This window comes from Cebus imitator, unplaced genomic scaffold (assembly GCF_001604975.1).
Source record: "Cebus imitator isolate Cc_AM_T3 unplaced genomic scaffold, Cebus_imitator-1.0 Scaffold852, whole genome shotgun sequence".
NCBI lineage: Eukaryota > Metazoa > Chordata > Mammalia > Primates > Cebidae > Cebus > Cebus imitator.
Genome location: NW_016108167.1, coordinates 249,274 through 270,122, shown reverse-complemented (window position 1 = coordinate 270,122; position 20,849 = coordinate 249,274). Strand labels below are relative to the sequence as shown.

At 39.1% G+C, this 20,849-nt stretch overlaps 1 protein-coding gene across 1 annotated transcript in view; it reads right to left on the bottom strand.

The window, feature by feature from the left end:
• Positions 1-20,849, bottom strand: part of LOC119469809 (notch homolog 2 N-terminal-like protein C) — a 77,050-nt gene continuing 56,201 nt past the window's right edge. Inside the window, 3 exon segments of the mRNA XM_037735594.1 lie at positions 1-4,934; positions 5,203-5,538; positions 12,156-12,415. Of these exon segments, the coding sequence (XP_037591522.1) occupies positions 4,864-4,934; positions 5,203-5,538; positions 12,156-12,415 (667 nt within the window). The 3' untranslated portion in view covers positions 1-4,863.

Sequence of the window (20,849 nt, the reverse complement as noted above, 5' to 3'; positions counted from 1 at the left end):
TCTCTCTCTCTCTCTCTCTCTCTCTCTCTCTCTCACACACACACACACACACACACACACACACGAAAAAAAAAGAAAAAGAAAAGAAAATGACTCATGCCCCAAAGAAGTGTGAGAATGCAAGAGGGAATTCCTGGCCTTTCCCTATCCAACCAGTTTTCTTGGCACACATCTTCCATTATCTGAATGAGTCCAGATTAGCTCACAGACCCCTGTGACTGTGCCACATATCTCCCCATTACCCCCACCCCAAGCTCGCTGCTTACACCTGCTTCCCTTGATATCTTCCTCCACTTTTTTCTAACTTTGTCACCAAATAAGTCAAAGAAATAAATAGGAGGATTCAAAGAGAATAATTTCAGTACATTTTAAAAATTGTAGAATATAGGAATTCTCCTCTGTTTACCACAGTCCATTCATTCATTTTCAAAATATTCATTGAGGCTCCATTTTATGGCAGGCACTACGCTGGGGATGCTGGGGACTAAGGTAGGGAGTTAAAATGAGAGTTTCTACTTGGAAAGGTGAACAGATAAATAATTACCGTGATAAGCACTGTGCTAGAGATATGCAGATGTCAAAAGACCTTAGAAGGTCTCCAGTCCACATGGAGGGTAGGGAATATAGAAGGCATTTCAGTGAAACAGAGTGCCTTTCACAAATCATTAAGAATGAGTTATATATTTAAAAAAGAGAAGAGGGTGATAGAAAGCAGAGGAGGCAGCATAGGCAAGAACATCCACCATGAGAGAACAGTGAGGGACATCAGGAACATCTTTCTGGAACATCAGGTAAAACAGACTTTGGGCCCAAGTCAAAGGAGCTAAAATAATACACCCTGGAGAGTGGTATGATCATTTCTGCATCTGTTCCAAAGAAATCTGCCAAAATATGATTAGCATAATACCCAAGAGAACGTCACATTCCCCAAGTGTGAAAATGCAAGAGGGAATTATTTCTAACAGTTCTTAAGCTCAGCAACAACAGAGTAGACACAAAGGCCAGAAAATGTGCTTAAGCTTTACTTTAATGATATAGGGATATCACGTACCATTAGCCTGTGGAGTACAAAGGTGTTTTACAAAGGCTAAGCCTTCACTGTTTGGAAAGGAAAGATCAGAGAGCTCTTCATGAGGTTTAAACAAAATCAGAGGAATAAAGAGATGTGGGAAAGAAAGAAGAAAAGAAAGTACATTGAGGACAGTCCTATCAAACTGTGAACTCATAAGTCACAGCCAGTAAATTCAAAACAGCCTACTGTTTTCTGATTACTTGTGCTACTTTATTAAAATAGCCACAAACACAAAACTAGTCTACCTCTTTCTCTTCCCATTATTGGCCCTAACCCAAAAATACTGGGAGTGAATGATTTAATAATTTATTTTCATATTCCATTTTGTTCTTAAATTAAAATTACTGTGGCTGGGTGCCCCTCCTGTAGCTTCTGCTAAAGACTTTACATAAAGAAAGTTCATGAAATGTCTGGATTTCTAACAGTTACTTATTCAAAAAGAAGATAAGATGTGGTTCATTGATTTGATTCTATTAGTTCTCTCTTGAAGTTATTTTTCTCCTCCCTCCGTGAAGAAACATTTCTGTCATACAAGATGAGTCATTTTTGTAGTTTTAATTCCCTCCTGAGTCATACAATAATATTAAAATATATTCACAGTGACTACAGTATCCTTTGCAAGAAAAGAATTGTAACTTAACCATTTAAACATAGTCACTAAGTTATGTGGCATTCACTGACTCAAGAGTTGAAAACGACTCCAAAATTCTCATCCCATATTAGAGTATACAAGGACAAAAGGAGAGGCTAAACTAAGTTTAGGATGCACAATACAAAGAAAAAACTGAGAAGACCAAAGTTGCATTCTCAATACTATGATGAGATACTAACATACAGTCAGTCAGCCAATACATATTTGCAGGCCTAGCATATACTGGGCACTGTTTGTAGGTGTTTGGGATACATCAGTAAACAAAAACAAAGATCCTAGTTTTCATTCTGGAAAGGGTAAGAGGCAGTAGAATTTGGAAAAGACAGACAATAAACAATAGACATAATGAAGTAAATTACATGGTATAAATTATATAGTAAAAAGATAAGAGTTACAGAAAAAGAAAACAAAAAGTAGACCAGGGTTAGTAATTAAGGGGATGGGGGACGGTTACAATTTTAAATAGGGTGGTTATGGTAAGCCTCAATTAGAAATGCAAAGACGTGAAATGCAGTAGAAGCAACCATTTAGGAGTTGCAGAAAACTTTAACAAGCTACTTTGCCTCCTGCTGACTTTGTTTCCCCTTTTTTATCACTGAAATAATAATTCTTTTCAAATAAGGTGCTATTTACATTGAGATAGTAACTATTACTCTAAGTAACATTTTAGTCTCTTTACAAGCATGGGGAGCAATGGAAGGAAGGGCAATGGAAGGAAGGGCACTGCATTATGAAAATGACTTTTTAAAAGAAAAGCATCTCTAGGCACCATTTCCTTTTATGGAAATAAAGTGATATTTTCTGAACTCCACCTGGGACATAGGAACAAGGAGCATAAAATCTTACAAATTATATAAATAACATTTATTCACAGTGTCACTACATCATCTATTGTTTTGAATTGTCTTTAATTTTCTTTCTACATATTTATTCAAAGCTGAAGTCATCTGTTTTAGATTATGGGACCCTGAAAAGTAAGAACTCGTCTATGTAACTACTTTTAAACATCTGCACAATCAATGCTATATACATATATATATATATATATATATATATATATATATTGATATATAACAAGTACTATTTGATTACAATTAGAAGTATCTTGTTTTTCTCATAACATGAACATATATTTTTAACCCAAACAGCTCAAAGCATTGAACAAAAAGTTTTACACACCTACAAAGTATTTTCAGGAAGCGGACGTGCATGTGGCACAGTAAGATGCACAAAGCAAAGGCTTTGAAAATAAACTGCCTGGGTTTCAGGACCCAGCCGAACCACATATTGGCTGTACAACTTTGGGTAAATCACTTAACAGCTTCAAACTTCAGCTACTTCATGTGGGAAAACTTGAAAAATGATACCTGTTCCCAAGATTTTTGTGTAATTGAGCTAATAAGCATGGAAGTACCTGGCATAGTTCCTGAGCCACCAAAAAAAAATGTTAGTTTTCTCTTCACCAAATCTCCCCATCCCCACCCCTCATGCTAATCTCCCCTCCCACACACACACCTCCCCCCATTAGTGAGTAAATAAATGTCTTCTTGCTTTAAACTACAAGTAGAATAAGAGACAGCCAAGATTTCCTTACTCTATTTCACTAGCCCTGGCAGCCTCTCAGCCGTGGAATCCTTGGTTATTTCCTTTCTCAAGGAGGAGATACTATTCTAGTTTGACAGATCCTTTCCTGGACACACTCTCAGAATTCCCTAAGGTTCTTATCGTGGCTAATGGGTAACAATGCAGAGGCTATGGGAGTAAATAATCACTCTCTCTCAGCTAAAAACTTCCTTTATTGACTTCTCTAACTTCCCGTCAACATCTTGCTGCCAAATCAACCTCTTGTTCTAGGCAACTATTAAAAGTAATTTTCTTGAAACTGAAAAACACATTTAGCCTTCAACAATAAATCATACTAACATCGGTTACTAGTCAATTAGATTACTAGAATATCAGACTCATAGAACACTTGCAATATTTTCAAAATAAAGTTGTTTACATTTCTATTTCTGTCTTTAACCCTTAAAATGCAAACAAATACAGGCGTGAAGACAGATGCCTTTTAGTTATTTCTTCTACAAGATAAAGTGGATAGTAATATTATGTTAATAAACATTTATTTAGTATCAAGAATGACATCATCTTTATTAAAAGAGAAACTAAAAGTAATACAATTAAGTAGCTTGTTCTTGTGACTTAGTTAAATAATATAAAGTTTTCATTTCAGTTATGTGGCAATGCTTTGTATAGCTGTATTCCAAATACATAGCATGGTGCCTAGAACATAGCAGGCAGTCAATACATTTTTACCAAATTAAATGAATAAATTACCAGTTGATTTTACACTGAGACCCAACCTATGACCTTTAATCCCCCCAAAATAAAACACACAATCCCATTATATGTGAACCATATCCACAATACCAGAATCTAAGATTCCCACTCTGAAAGAGTAGCTAGAACAACTTCTTTTTGAGGCAATTCTGCTTACTTAGCACATTATTCCCCCCTACAGTTTTCCTTCTTTTGTTTTTGTACTAAGGATATTTGTATAAAAACAGGATCTTTGTTGCTTGGTAATTCATCTGCTCCAGCTGCTTATATTCTGTTCCCAATCAAAATTTTTGGTTTTTAGCCTCCTCATCATTTTTATAAGGAGTTGAATGAATTGGCCAGGCTTGCTCCTTATTCCCTCTCCATGGAACACCAGAGGCCCCAAGCTCCCTGACACTGTTCTTTTTGTTTCTATCTTTGGGTTGTGTGTGCACTCTAAGACACTTGTACCAGTGAAGAGTGTAACAAAGTATTGTGCCATGTGTAGTCTCTCATACACCAACTATCAGCTCATTAAAAAGTGCTCATTGATTATCACAGGACCCCCTCCTCAGTTTCAGAATTCTCTAGCTTTAAGTTAGGGCAGGGTTACCCCAAAGTCAGAGAGGGTACATGGGAGCGGGTTGTGAAGGCCAGTAGCCCAGGGAAAATCATGAAAGGGCAGTTGGGTGCATTTAGGTGAACAAGAAAACAATGAATCACTCCATCAAATGTGAAAGCACATAGGAAAACTGATCACCCACTGTTAATGTCAATTCAATTTAAAGCACTTTATTAACCACCCATACATATTTTCCAACGTCTAATTCTCATCCTGTTCTTTTCCATTCCAGACTTGCCTGTCTCTTTCCCAGAGCTCTGTTCCTCTTATTTCTCACTGTTTCTACAAAAGGGACAATAAACAATTTTCTAGCCACTCATCATCATAAACCTTGACATGCTAAATTACCCCCTGCTCAGTTTATGGACCACAGTGGGCCCATAAAACTCCTCCCTTACCAGCAACCCACCCCACACAAAATTCTCACTTCCCTTTTTCCCTGCTTTAGGAAGCTTCCTAAAAAAAGCAACGGAGCCACACCCACCACCTCCTGTGCTAGGAGTTTGTCCCCTAATCCTGGGACACTAGGGAGCTCCTTACCTGGAAGGCAGTTGCACTCAAAAGTGAAGTCACCAGTCTGCCGACAGGTGCCTCCATTGGCACAAGGGGAGGGTGCACAGGGCACATACGGGCTATCACAGTACTGGCCTGTGAAGCCCTGAGGGCACTGGCACTGGTAGGAACCAGGCAGGTTGAGGCAGGTGCCACCATGCTGGCAGTGTCCTGGAATGTCACACTCATTGACATCAGTCTCACACTTCTGCCCTGTGAAGCCTGTGAGGCATTTGCAGGAGAACTGGTTGGCCACAGTGGTACAGGTGCTTCCATTTGCACAGGGATGAGACAGGCAGGCATCAGTCCATTGGCATAGTTTACCTAAAGGAAGGATAACAGAACTCAGTACTAGCCACAGAAACAGAAGCTGGCCCCATCCTCAACACCTCATCTTCCAACCAATAGGTGACAGCAGGGAGCTCTTGCATGGAGAAGACTTCAACTCTGAATTTTACAGAAGGCCAAATTGGAGTGTCCTCAAGGCCATCTGACACAGAGCTCTCTCCGGAAACTCTCCAACACACTCAGCCAAGACACAAGGACTCAGTGTGTAGAGCACCTGGAGGAAACTGTAGGTTAGTCATATTGAAGCAGAATCTTGCACAATGCTATCAGCAACAGGAATCTGGATCCATCTACTCTCTCAGAGCTCTTTGTCTCTGCATATGCTGCTTCTCTGTTTGAAATATCAACTTCCTTTCTGTTTTCCTAGTGAACTCTCACTCATCTTGGCAACTCTGCTCAAAAGTTCCAACCTCTGTAAAGTCATCCTTAGTGCCCCCCACACATATACACACGTGTGCAAACATAGACACATCAACATAGACACATTATATAACAAACATAGACACATTATACCACCTGCTACACTGGCAGGGTTTGGTCTCCACAGTATGCTCTCAAATCATGTCTGTTGAATGGATAAAATTCCCACAAAATATAGTTACTAAATAGACCTCTTTGGTGATAGAAACAAGTCAATACTACTTCTGTTTCCTCTAAATGTAACACATATATTCTGGGAAACATTTTATTAATTGTGGTCTTGCCATAAATATAACTTGATGTGTTTGAAAATGATGAAGGGCCTCTGAGTTCCTAGATATCAAATGAAATAGAAGATGTCAGGAGGACAGAGGTCTAGAAGGCACTCTGTGGACTTTCTCAAGTAGGAAAGTACCAACAGTAGCAGGAACTCTGATGGGTTGAAGACTAAATCATGATGCCAGGGGAAGCAAAGTATATTCTTTGAGGTAAAAAAAGAAAGAGAAAAACAATATCCTCACAGAACTAGTAAATTTGATATTCACATAGCTGGCTTTTTGTTTTCATTAGCCTATGTCGTTTATTATTTAAACTAAAGAGAGGAGAACTTGAATTTGTTAATGCTCAATTGTTAACAATCAATTGAGCATTAACAAATCTAGGAATATATCTAAATCTCTGTCCTTATTGAAGGGTAAATGGAAGACACAAGAGGTTTTCCATAAGGGAAAAAGAGGTGACATGAGACATGAGCACAGACAAGTGTTCTCTGCCTATCAAGGAATGTCAAATCAAAGCAGAAAAGTGTAATACTAATTTAGGAGCACCATATACATCTCAGAGAGCTAAGGCATAAAATCAAAGAACTGTAATTCTTCTTCCTGTCTTTCCACTCATGTCACTAAGAGGTACCTATTTACAGAGGAGAAAAGATATAAATGCTCACTTCTGGTGAGTGTGAATATCACAGTGGTGCCCACTAGTGAAACAGAAAGATCCCTGGGCCAGAAGCGGTGGCTCACACCTGTAATCCCAGCACTTTGAGAGGCCAAGGCAGGCAGATCACTTGAGGTCAGTAGTTTGAGACCAGCCTTGGCTACATGACGAAACCCCATCTCTACTAAAAATACAGAAATTAGCTGGGCTTCATAGTGCATTCCTGTAATTCCAGCAACTCTGGAGGCTGAGGCACAAGAATCACTTGAATCCGAGAAATAGAGTTTGCAGAGAGCCAAGGCTGCGCCACTGTACTGTGCGACAGAGTGAGACTCCAACAACAACAACAACAACAAAAAAAAAACATACCCTGAATTTGGTTTCCATACATATTATGCATAGGCATTAACTTTCTCCCTCTGCTTCTTCACCTCTGAGTAGAAATGAGCTAGTAAGGTCTCACTGAGGTACAGAGCTACCATAAAAACTAAAAGGATGACCTTGATCTGTGATGATTCCTAAAGTGACAGACAAAAGTAGCAAATGTATAAAAGATGATCAGAACCTTACAAAATACCAAGAAGAGATCCCTTTTAATGGCAAAAGAAGAAGCTTTGATTTGGGGACCATTTCAGAGAGATATTTTAATTATGAAGAAGGCATTACTGTCATTTCCACCAGTCAGAATTAAAATATTTTAAATGGATTTGTGCCCCTCCACTTTGCCTAATAGCAAAGCAACTCAAAGTTGACAATCAGGAAGAAATTGTTCTTACAACCACCAAGTATTTTCAATGACTTACATCATCAATGCTATCATAGTCACGATGGAGATAATGGATCATCGTAACTACCCTCTATTCCCACCAACATGTTTTGATGAATGATATGGTTTGGCTGTGTCCCCACCCCAATCTCAACTTGAATTGTATCTCCCAGAACTCCCACATGTTATGGGAGAGACCCAGGGGTAGGTAACTGAATTATGGGAGCTGGTCTTTCCCATGCTATTCTGGTGATAGTGAATAAGTCTCATGAGATGTGACGGATGTATCAGGGGTTTCCACTTTTGCTTCATCCTAATTTTCTCCTGCCACCACCAAGTAAGAAGTGCGTTTTGCCTCCCACCATAGTTCTGAGGCCTCCCCAGCCAAGCGGAACTGTTAGTCCAATTAAACCTCTGTTTTATCAGCAGTGTGAAAATGGACCAATACAGTAAATTCAGCTCTACTGAAAATGGGGGTTTTGCAAGAGTGCCAGCTATCCAGAGAGAAACTTCACAGGGAACCAATTACTAGATGGTTGGATTAATATTTGGCCCCTACAAGCAGGTCAGATGACCAATTTGCACATCAGGATCACTACGTACCTTCGCCCTGCTGAGGCATAGTTCACCATCTTTCCAGTCCTAACACGTGTGCTTGTGCTCCACCTTCCCAGTGTGGAAGGCGAGACAGGCCAGTGGAAAGCTGACCTGGCTAATGCCACTGCTGAGTGCCCAATTTGCCAGCAACAAAAACCAACACTGAGCTCTTAATATGGCACTACTCCTCAGGGTGATCAGCCAGCTACCTGGTGACAGGTTGATTATATTGGACTTCTTCCATCATGGAAAGGGAAGAGGTTTGTCCTCAATGGAATAAACACCTACTCCAGATACATGTTTGCCTATCCTGCACACAATGCTTCTGCCAAGACTACTAGTTGCAGACTCAAAGAATGTCTTATCCACCATCATGGTATTTCACACACCATTGCCTCTGACCAAGGCACTCACTTCACAGCTAAAAAAGTGTAGCAGTGGGCTCATGCTCATGGAATTCACTGGTCTTACCATGTTCCCAATCATCTCGAAGCAGCTGGATTGACAAAACGATGGAATGGCCTTTTGCAGTCACAATTACAATGCCAACTAGGTGACAATATTTTGCAGGGCTGGGGCAAAGTTCTCAAGAAGGCTGTGTATGCTCTGAATCAGCATCCAATATATACTACTGTTCCTACCATGGCCAGGATTTATAGGTCCAGGAATCAAGGGGTGGAAGTGGACATGGCACCACTCACCACTGCCCCTAGTGATCCAACAGCAAAATTTTTGCTTCCTGTTCCTGCGACAGCTCTGCTGGCCTAGAGGTCTTAGTTCCGGAGGGAGGAACGCTGCCACCAGGAGACACAACAGCGATTCCATTAAACTGGAAGTTAAGGTTGCCACCAGGACACTTTGGGTTCCTCCTACCTTTAACTCAACAAGCTAAGAAGAAGAGAGTTACCGTGTTGGCTGGGGTAACTGACCCAGGCTATCAAGATGAAATCAGTCTACTACTCCACAATGGAGTTAAGGAAGAGTATACATAGAATACAGGAGATCCATTAGGGCCTCTTAGTATTACCATGCCCTGTGATTAAAGTCAATGGGAAATTACAACAGCCCAATCCCTCAGGAATAAAGGTTTGGGCCTCTTCACAAGGAAAAACATCATGACTGCTGAGGTGCTTGCTGAAGGCAAAGGGAATACAGAATGGGTAGTAGAAGAAGGTAGTCATCAATACCAGCTACTACCACATGACCAGCTGCAGAAAGAAGTAGTGTAATTGTCCTGAGTATTTCCCTCCTTCTTTTGTTAACAACATGTCTATGCAAGTACACACTTGTACTAAGAAAATATCTTCATTTTATTTCCTTTCTTCTTTATCATGTGACATAAGATTTATTGACTTCACATCAGCATTTAAGTATTGTTAACTTAAAGTATTTAGGTTGGGGATTGGTGCATTTCCGGTTGTATGAAGAATAGCTATACTATGTTAGGCATAATTATGACCTTACTATTGTCATTATTTGAAGATTACGTATGATCTCAGGAGATGTGTATGAGTTCAAATTGACAAAGGGCAGACTTGTAATGGTTAAAACTGTCAACTTGATTGAATTGAAGGATACAAAGTACTGATCTTGGGTGTGTCTGTGATGGTGTTGCCAAAAGATATTAACATTTGAGTCAGCGGGCTAGGGAAGACAGACTGATCCCTAATCTGGATGGGCACCATCGAATCAGCTGTCAGCAAATATAAAGCAGGCAGAAAAATGTGACAAAGTGCGACTGGCCTAGCCTCTCAGCCTGCATCTTTCTCCCGTGCTGGATGCTTCCTGCCTTCAAATATAACCTCAAATTTTTCGGTTTTGGAACTCAGACTGGTTCTCCTTGTTCCTCAGCCTGCAGACAGCCTACTGTGGGACCTTGTGATCATGTGGATTAATACTTAAACTCTGCGCTCTCTCTCCCTCTCTCTCTCCCTCCCTCCCTCTCTCTCTCTCTCTCTCTCTCTCTCTCTCTCTATATATATATATATATATACACACACACACACACACATATCTTCCATTAGTTCTGTCCCTCTAGAGAACGCTGACTAATGCAATGAAAAATTAATATAACGGTGTCCTCTACACTAACTGATTCAGTATCGTTTTCTGACCACATTTTTCATCTTTTTGCTTATTGCATTCATGGAACTCTTGGTTTAGAGCTTATTGTGGGAGAAAAAATGAAGAACGTTTCCCCTTTTCTAATTTAATAAACACTTTTGAATAAAGCTCAGACCCACCTAGAAAAACCCACAATCTATTCAGGTGAGAGATGTGTAAAAAATTACAACAAAATGTGATGCATAAAAATAATAAAACTTAGAGGCCAACTGCCTAAAGAAATCATGAAGGGGTCACTAAGACACAGTTTTAAATAGCATTGGACAATCACCAATTGTAGAAAAGGGCATTCCAGGCAAAAGGATGTGTAACTGTACAGAGGCGATGACAAGTATGACATTTTCAGGAAATGTGGAGAATTTGGTGTGACCAGGCCTAGATGCTTGTGGGGAGGTCAGGCCACAAAATGATGTAAAGCTTAGGTTGTAAAGAGCTATAGACGCCATGTACAAGAGTTTTCAGTTTATTCTATGGATAATGAAAAATATTAGACATTGTAAGCAGGTGAGATTGTTGGAATATTTGCATTTATAATTAAAGATGTAGCAACATCATGGGGGACTGAGATGAGGAGAGAATAAAGGCAAGGAAACCTATTCAGAAACTACTTCAGAAGTCCAGATGAGAGATAACATGGCCCTCAACTACAGGGCAGCAGAGGATACAGGAGGAATAGACAGGTGAGAAGCAATTCAGAGGTTAGGTTGGGTGACTGAGTTGAAGTGAGGTAAGAACAAGCGACAGGGAGTTTCCAGCTTGGATATCTGGGGTGTAGAGTGTTGCTACATATTTCTATCAACATGGTGAGCTGAAGGCACCTGTAGAATATCTCCAAGGAGAACATGAATGTCAGGGCTGGGTGGAGCTAAGGGAGTGACAGTGAGATTCATCAGCAACTGATGAAGATAGCGGCAATGGAAGCAATTAAAGACGTGAAATTCCCTCAGGAGAGCTATGATGGGGCTCAAAAGAGGGTGCAAAACAGTGTTCCAGGAAGCACAAACATTTAATGGATAAGAACAAGGCAATGAAGAACCAAAAGGAACAGGGTTCAGAAAACCAGAAAATCCAGTGCCCTAAATGTGTAAGGAGGGAGATTTCTAAAAGTAAGCAGTCAATAACATCGGCAACTTTTCCTCTGATGACAGTGTACTTCTTTCTCTTAGTGAAGTAACTCTGATTCCCCATCTAAACATACATACTTTTTTTTGAGACAGGATCTCACTCTGTCACCCAGGCTGGAGTGCAGTGGTGCGATCATAGCTCACTGCAGCCTCAAACTCCCGGGCTCAAGCAATTCTCCCACTTCAGTCTCCCAAGTAATTAGGACTACAGGAGCACACCACCATATGTGGCTAATTTTGTTTTATTCGTATTCTTATCTTTTGAAGAGATGGGGTCTTGCCATGTTTCCCAGGCTGGTCTCAAACTCCTGGCTTAAAGTGGTCCTCCTGCCTTGGCCTGCCAAAATGCTGGGATTGCAGGTGTGTGCCACTGTACCTGGCCCTGACATATATACTTTAAGCAGTCAAAGTATTTATTTGGTCCTTTTTCTTTCTCTTTCTCTGCCCGTTAAAACTCTCAAAGGAAGTTAGGGATAGTTGTATGGAACATCCCAGTTCCTTATCATTAATTTAAATGTGCACCAGAGCTGGGGCAGTCTTAATGACCAGACACTATGATCTAAAAGACGCTAAGTAAAGGTATCTGCTGAGGATAGGAAAGCACAGGCTTTAATTCTATTAGTTACCTGTAAACCCAACTTGGCAGGTGCACTCATAGGTACCCCGGCTGAGCATATGGCATGTGCCACCATTCAGACAGGGGCGAGACACAAAGCAGGGGTGAGATGTCGAGTACTGGCAGTCCTCTCCTGTGAACCCGGAGGCGCATCGGCATGTCGCTTTCCCCAGCATGGCCTGGGCCACACAAGTCCCACCATTCTGGCAGCGGTTCTTCTCACAGGGGTCTCGATGTTGACAGTATTCTCCCAAGAAGCCCTCTGGACATCTGTATAGAAAAGAGAAGAGTCCATGAAAACATCTAACTTCTTGTGAGTCCACAAGCTCACAGTAGGAAATGCAGTCCATTCAAGAAAGCACGAGCTTGTGAATCAAGAGACCTACAGGTTCCACCTCTAAAACTGCCCCCCTTTAGAAGAAGGAGTGCTCGGAGAACTTAACCACATACTCCCATGTCCTTTTAAGTCTTGGAGACAGAGTACCAGGTGTATGGTCCAGCAGGGTCTGCTATGGCCAGTCAATGTGACCCCTATTCAAAGGCAAAATGCACTACAGCTTTTTTTCACGTGTGTACAGGCTGGGATTATGTAATAGCACCTTTTTTAGAGTATTGTTCCTACTTGTCTCCTGAAATTATCTTTCTCATTTTGACTAAGCCATTTGATAGGATTAAGATGTCTACAAGATAATGCATAAACCTGGCCCTCTTATCCCCTCCAATTTAAAATATGTAAGATACCATGTGAATTTCCTCAATTAAGCATTGAGAAATAGTAAGTTCTTTGTCTCGTTTCCAGTGAAACATCAACTGGCCTATACCTAGATTTCTGGGTTATCTTCAGGTGGTTGATGTTACAACAGAAAAAGGGAAAGGAGGTACAGAAATGGGGAAGGGTTCAAAGGGATATTTAAAAATCTGTTAATATTAAGTAGTAGGCATTTTTTAACCAAATAAAAAGGCACAAAATACAATTAAAATAACATAAAATATCTAAGATACCATATAAACACCAAAGTAAAGGAGGAAAACAACTGAAGAATAATAATCTGTGATATTCTCCACATCGGGGCACTGAGAAACCTTTTTATATGCCACCCCTTGATTCATGAGATGCACAACCATTTCAAACTGTGTATAATATTTATGAAAATTTTCTCTGAACAGTATCAAAAAGGCATGATAAGTCTCCATTTTCATAACCAAGTTTTTAAAATGGAATCTCTGAGAAGCATTTAAATTAAGAAACACAAAGACTTTGATTCTAACTATAAATGCTGCTATTTGGCTGGTGCCCCAAATATGTGATTCATATTCCTTGTTTTAGCTTTCAGGGACTAAAAAACTGCATCTAGTAGGCTGTTCCATCATTACCTCAAAGATTACACATTTAAACCAAACTTGAAATCTCCCCCTCAAAAACCAGCTCTTCCTGTGCCCAAGCCCTAGTGTCCTGATTTTCCTAATCACTCTGACCTGAAACTCTGAGGTCATGAGTGCTTTTGTCTTTGACAGTCATATCCAAGACCTTTCATTAACCACTGATGGCAAGGTAAGCTCTGCAGGGGTCACAGTTACTGAGAAGAGAAGGCAGGCCAGATATTAAGAAACTAAGATAGAACATACGCAGAATTGCATAGTAGCTAAAATGGCTAGAGGAGAAAACAGGGCTGGTGAATAGCTACAGTGTTAGTGAGGTAACTGGCGACAGGCTCTTCACCCCTCACAGAGCTGTGTAAGAGAAGCATGGCAGAACCAGGAGCAGCTAGGGCTCTGGGCATCTTCATGAGTAGGTGAAACTGGAGACCAATAGGCAGTGAAGAAAGTTCACAGCACTGAAACCAAACATGGCATGTAGGTAACCATGAGGAGTCTTACCTAAGAAGGTCAGAGGGTCTTGTTTGGAGTCCTAGCGTTGTGACCTTGGACAAGTTACTTATCCTCACTGACTAACCATTCTCTCACACTGTAAATAGTTAATAAGGCCACCTACATCAGAAGATTATTGTGAGAACTGAACAAAATCAAGTATATAAAAAACCTTATAAATATTAAAAAGTTTTGCAAGTGGGCCAAGCATGGTCATGCCTATAATCCCAGCACTTTGGGAGGCAGAAGTGGGGAGATTATCTGAGGTCAGGAATTTAAGACCGGCCTGGCCAACACGGTGAAACCTCGGCTCTACTAAAAATACAAAAATTAGCCTGGCCTGGTGGCGCACACTTGTAATCCCAGCTACTCAGGAGGCTGAGGCATGAGAACTGCTTGAACCCAGGAGGCGGAGGTTACAGTGAGCCGAGACTGCACCACTGCACTCCAGCCCAAGTGACAGCAAGATTCCATCTCAATTAAAAAAAAAAAAAAGTTTTGCTTTTTTTCTCTCTTCTTTGTGCTTACTGAGGAAAATGCAATGCCCTATCCAAATCACAGCTTGATTTGAGAATAGTTTCTTGTGTTTGTTATTTTAAGTGGAGGAGCAAAAAGTGCCAATGTAGCATAGCTAAAGTTAACTCTGAGATATTATTAAAAGCACTGCGGCTTATTCAAGAAATGTGTTATGAATGATGTTAAAAACTGCAACACAGTTCTCATTTCCAGTGCAGTCCTCTGGGCATTATTAGACGACTCTTGATTCTCCCATATGGGAATTATGCACCTTTTAAATCATGGCAAATTTTTAAACCTGGGTAGGCTTTGCCCAGCTTCGCTCCTGAACTATTACACCACTCCCAACACTATCATGTGGCACACGCTAAGAGGATGCAAACTCATTTAAATGGTAGCATCATAAACATGATGGAAATATAAGTTCCCAGGAAAACAAAAATGAAGCAAAATGGAAGTTTCTAAAGCTAAACAGATATATTTCTAAATTATTTGTTTCTATAGCTTAATTCACATTGCTTTTCCCTATTAAGTATATGGAAAAATAAGTTTTAACTAAGATATATCTAAGAAATCAGTAAAAGCAGAGATTGGCAAAGTACAGTTTGCAAGTCTAATTTGGACCACTGCCTGTTTTTGTTTGGCCTGTGAACTAAGAATAGTTTTTACGTTTTTAAATGATTAAGAAAAAAACAAAAGAAGGATATTTTCTGACATTTCAAAATTATATAAAATTCAAATTTCAGTGTCCATAGTATTACTGAAACATAGCCATGCTCATTCATTGATAGATGGTCTATAGCTGATTTTGCACTATAACAACAGGGCAAGTTGCTGTAATGAGACCACAAAGCCTGCAAAAGTAATTACTCTCCGGCACTTTACAGAAAAAGTTTGCCAACCTCTGAGTAAAGAATATATGAAGCTTAATTCTATAAATACCATCCAGTATGCTTATTAATAATAATCGGTTTCTGATAGGAAATCAAACCTATTAGTTTCCACAAAGAATATTAAAATCATTCATTCATGCAACAATTAGTACACTTACTAATATGTAATATTAGTAATAATACATAATAATACTATTATGCACCAGGCATTTTTCTAGTACTAGAAAAAGTCTTGCACTTACGGAGTTGAAATTCTAATAGGGGAAGAAGAAAACAAAATTACTAAGTAAAAGATGCCATGTTAGACAGAGTTAAGTGCTATGAAAAAAAAATAAAACAGGAAGGAATGGAGTTGGGGATGGGAATGTGGGGTGAGTAAAGAGAAGTGTCTCAGTTTAAAACAGGAAAATCAGAGAAGGCCTTCACTGAGAAGGTAATACTTGAGTTGAGACCTGAATAAGGTGAGAGTAATCATTCAGGCATCTTAGGGAAACACATTCAAGAGAAAGTGAGCAGCAGATGCAAAGGCATCTGCTGAGAGAGCAGCGCTGGCATATCTGAGGAACAGCAAGGAGACCTGCAGCAACAGAAAATAGATGAGAGCTGTAACTGTGTGGATCAGTTGGGGCATTTAAGCCACTGTGAAGAAGGACTTATCGAGTTTTCCTCTAAATGGGATAATACTTAGATACGAGGAACAACATACTTACTCTCCTAAAGCCCATGTACAGAACCACATATTGGCTTTATTTGAAACTAGACCTACTGTTAGTATTAATATAATAAAGATTTGATTTCTATTTAAAATGTTCTAGAGGGCTGGACACCAGCTTAGTTCTTTACTTTTACCTTAAAACATATACAAGTCTCTTTAACCTACATTTTCATGAAGTCCCATTTCCCTTTCTAAATTCTTCTTTCACAACTAACCTTCTATGACTGTAGCCTAATTTCAGATATTTCTCTTTCTTTTCCATCTGCTTCTTACTTATCCCTCTGCAACAAAACTTCAATTCTAATTACTGCTTAGAAACTGTTTTCTAAGAACAATTACTTCCCTGTGTCAAGTTCAGTGGTCTCATCTGAGACTTCATAAGAAAATTCTCTCTCCTACTGGGAGAACTGCCACTCCACGCACCATTTTAATCATTTTACCTTGGCTTCTATGACTCCGTCTGTCCATCTCAAAGCCCAGTGAAGTCTTAGTCTGGATAGCTGATTTCTCTTCTCCTTCTTCCCCATCTATTATAGCCACCTTAATGTTTAAGTCTGGGCTGCACTGCTGTTTCCCTCATATGCATTCATTACTGTTGTTGTTCACTTGGTTTAAAATAACTACCTTCATGTAACTGACTCCAAAATACACTGCTCGAGTCCCATATGTTCAGTTTTCTAAAAGTCATCTCTCTACCCTAATAAGTCCCGCCACTATTTGAAACTAAACATTTAAAAAAGGAGACAATTTTCCCAAGAAACTTTAATTCTTCCACTTTTCTAAGGCTTCTACACACAATTTAACTTAATCTCTTTAAGTTATATATAATTTATTACCACATTCTGACAAGACTTGTTAACTGAATTCCTATAATACTTATCATTCATGTTCACAGTTTCCTTTTTGATACAAATTGTGATCATCTTAAAAGCCTGAGGCCAGATATTGTTGCTGGCCTTTCCCCCAATTCCAGCCATCCTTGGAATAACAGAACCTTGTAATTCAAGAAATTTAATTTCTATCCAATTAAGTAATCATTTTTAAAATATTTCTAAAAGATGATCACCAGCCTCTGCTTGAATACAAGCATGTACCATGGTGCCTGATTAGTCTTGAGAATTTAATAAATGCTTGGAGTTATTATTGTTCCTGCTCTTAAGAGTATAGACTCTGGAATCAGACCACCTGGATTTCAATCCCAACTCCACCATTTACTCAATGTATAATCTTGGGCAAGGTACTAAACTTCCCTTTTGTAAAAGAGATGTAATAACAGCATCTACTTGACAGGATTTTTAAATAAGGACATAGTAAACACTATGTATTTGTTAAGTGAAATTACTGACTCACTACTTCAACAAAAGAACAATCTTCAATGTGGGTGGATCCCACTGTCAGAAAGCTCTTCCTTTCTTTCTTAATTCTTCAAATTCTGCCTCCCTTCCTAGGTATATACCCAAGATAACTGAAAATGTATGCCCACATAATAAAAATGTTCATAGCAACATTATTCATAATAGCCAAAAAGTAGAAACAACCCAAATGTCTATAAGCTGATTAATAGATAAATAAAATGTAGTATATCCATAAATGAAATATGTGGCCATAAAAAGTAATAACATTCTGACACATGCTACAACATAGATAAACCCTGAAAACATGCTAAGTGAAAGAAGCCATACAAAACACCAAATATTATATAATTCCATTTATATGAAGTGTCCAGAATATGCAAATCCATAGAGATATAAAATAGATTAGTGTTGCCAGGAGCTGGAAAGAAAGGGATAGACAGTAACTACTAAGCAGTAGAGAGTTTCTTTCAGGGTGATAAAAATGTTTTGAAATTAGATCATGGTGATGGTCTCACAACTCTGGAAATACTAAAAACTACTAAATTATACACTTTAAAAGGGTAAATTTTATAATATGTAAGTTATGTCTTAACTTTTAAAAGAACAAATTGTGTCTCTCTACAATTTCCAGGTTATCACTACTCTCTAGAACAAAAAAAGAACAAGCCTTCTGCTTCTCTTACACATAGCCCTTCAAGAATCTGACGATAGTTATGTAGGCTCTTTGTTTTCTTTCTTCCAGGAGAGTCAATGGTTTGGCTTATTCCTTAATATAATGTTATTTCCAGGCTTCCTCACTGTTTTAGTGGTGTTTCTATGCTTAATAGTAGTAACAATAATCGGAATGACCAAAATTTTCTGTGTTCCTTCCCAGGTATATAGCCAAAGTAACTGAAAACATATTTTCTAAGTACTTATAATGCATTATATATTTGCTAAGCATTTTATAGCTATTATCTCTTGTATTACTTGCTACAGTCTCATATATATTATAATCTCCATTTTATATATGAGGAACGTGAAGCTTAGAAAGATTAAGATTTCACAGCTGGTAGATGAGAAAGGCAGGATTCCAACCCAAGTAGACTCTAGAGTCCATGTGCTTCAACACTAGGCTATCCTGCCTCCTCCTCGTCACTGGATGATTCCAGTTCATCAAAACCCTCTTTAAAAAGTGAGGCTCAAAATGGAAAAAAGCTTCACACGTGTTCTCACCAGTGCAGCACAGAGCTGAACCATGACCTCCTGTTCTGGACACTACGCTTTTAATATTTCAGCCTAAAGCCATATATACTTGTTTAGAACCCACAAAATACTACTATGGGCTATGGAATACACACTCAGCTAAAACTTTCAGAGCGTTATTTCACATGAACTACTATTATACCCTATTTTTCTCACCTTATACTTGTAGCACATGTTCTTTTGAACCCAATCATTGGAACTGTCATTCATTCCTCTTAATTTCGTCATATTGAGTCTTTACTCCAAGTTTCCTTGATTGAGACAACTTTTACATTATACTCATATAATCACAGAATTTCAGCAAATAACCTATACTTCAGAAACCAAATGGTCTGAACCCCTATAGCACTGATAAGGACACCAAAGCTAACTGATGTACCCAAAGTTGGTTATCTGTGAATCTAGCAATTACCCCCAGTTTTACAAATATAGCCCTATCTTTATCTAGAACTTGCAATGAAATAGCACTTAACTGAAAGTGTATGACTAAGTCTTGCCCCAAGACTAGCACCTATTCAATTAACCCTAACTCCCTAAATAGACCAGCATACTATCCATATTTCTCCTGCTCTCTAAGGACAGTCTGGAAATTCTTTGCTGAACCTAAGCATAAGACTAAAAGAATAATCCTTTTTAAGCATAATTTTGATGTCATTCTTCTGCTCAGAAACTAGCAACTGTATTAATATCAAGGCTTTCAAATCCAAGTTCTTTACGATCTCTGGTCTGCTTGTGTGTCCCATTCCAACTACCTAACCATCTTACTCTTTAGTAATCTATAACTTGAACACCCCATATTATTGTTTCCACAATTTTGTCTGCTATCCCCTATATTGAAATCTTCTTTTTAATCTTCAGTGAGAAATATCATGCTTCCCTTCTGGTATATCTCCAACTTACGTTCGTTCCTTCCTTCCATCCTTCTGCTGTAAAGCTGTCCTACAGTAAGCCTTCTCCAAGCCATCCCACCTATCTCTGATCCCTCCAACAGCAGATGCAGTGCCAGGTCATGCACTACATTGTCTCTTCCAGGACAATTCTTCTTTATTTAAGCCATTGTTATGTCTTTGCTGTACCTTTCTCAAATTCCCATCTAGATAGATTTTGTGGGGAATAACTTGTCTTAAACCCTTGGCATAGGTTGCCTGAATACCTGAGTATCTAAACTCCACTAAGCACTGGTTCCAAAGCAGGCCAAATTTCATGTGATGAATAAAGTCAGTCTCTCAAATATTCTACAAAATCCAACTCTCCTCTGTGATCTGTCTGCTAGAATGACAGGCCAAATCAACCTAATAGTCATCTTGAGGTACAGAATTATCCTTCATACCCCAGGAAGCTAAGCAGCATTATGGACATGGGAGGAAAGGGGAGTAATAGGCAAGACAGTCAGAAATAACAGATCCTTTTTTCCTAAGGCAGGAGATCTTTCAACTTGCAAATCCTTGTTCATCTATAGTATAAGGACAACATATACCCTGTTAGTCCTGGAGTAAAGTAAGAGTCTCTACTTGAAAACAAGGGTTTATATAGCTCTCTTCTTGAGATGGATAAAGTTGAATTTGGTTAGAGGCTAAAGACATGGCTAAACACTCAACATTCTTCACGAATGTATAATTCTATTAAGCTACCCAGTATACAATATGGAAACTAGTCTACCACTTGAACTAAAGGTATATATTCTAAAAATCAACCACAAAAATCTAACAGATGTCTTTCATCCCCAAAACTATATGAATGTTTCCCTCCTGTAGGTAATTTATCAATTATTTTCATAATTGTCTCTTCAAAGTCTCTCAGTGACTTCCTTGTATTCACTCTCTCTTCTTTAGCCTTGGAACTCTGCAAGAACATACTTCACAGATAAGGTTGTGAATATAGAGAAAGATTTGGCGAGCATTTTTCCATTTTAAACTCCATAACCTAATCTGAATACTTATCAGGCTCATACAGATATATTTATGACTTTTTCTTTAAAAGTCTCGGCTGGGCATGGTGGCTCACATTGAGAGGCCGAGGTGAGCAGATTGCTAGAACAGAAGTTTGAGACCAGCCTGGGCAATACAGGCAACATGGTGAGACCCCCATCTCAAAAAAAAAAAAAAAAAAAA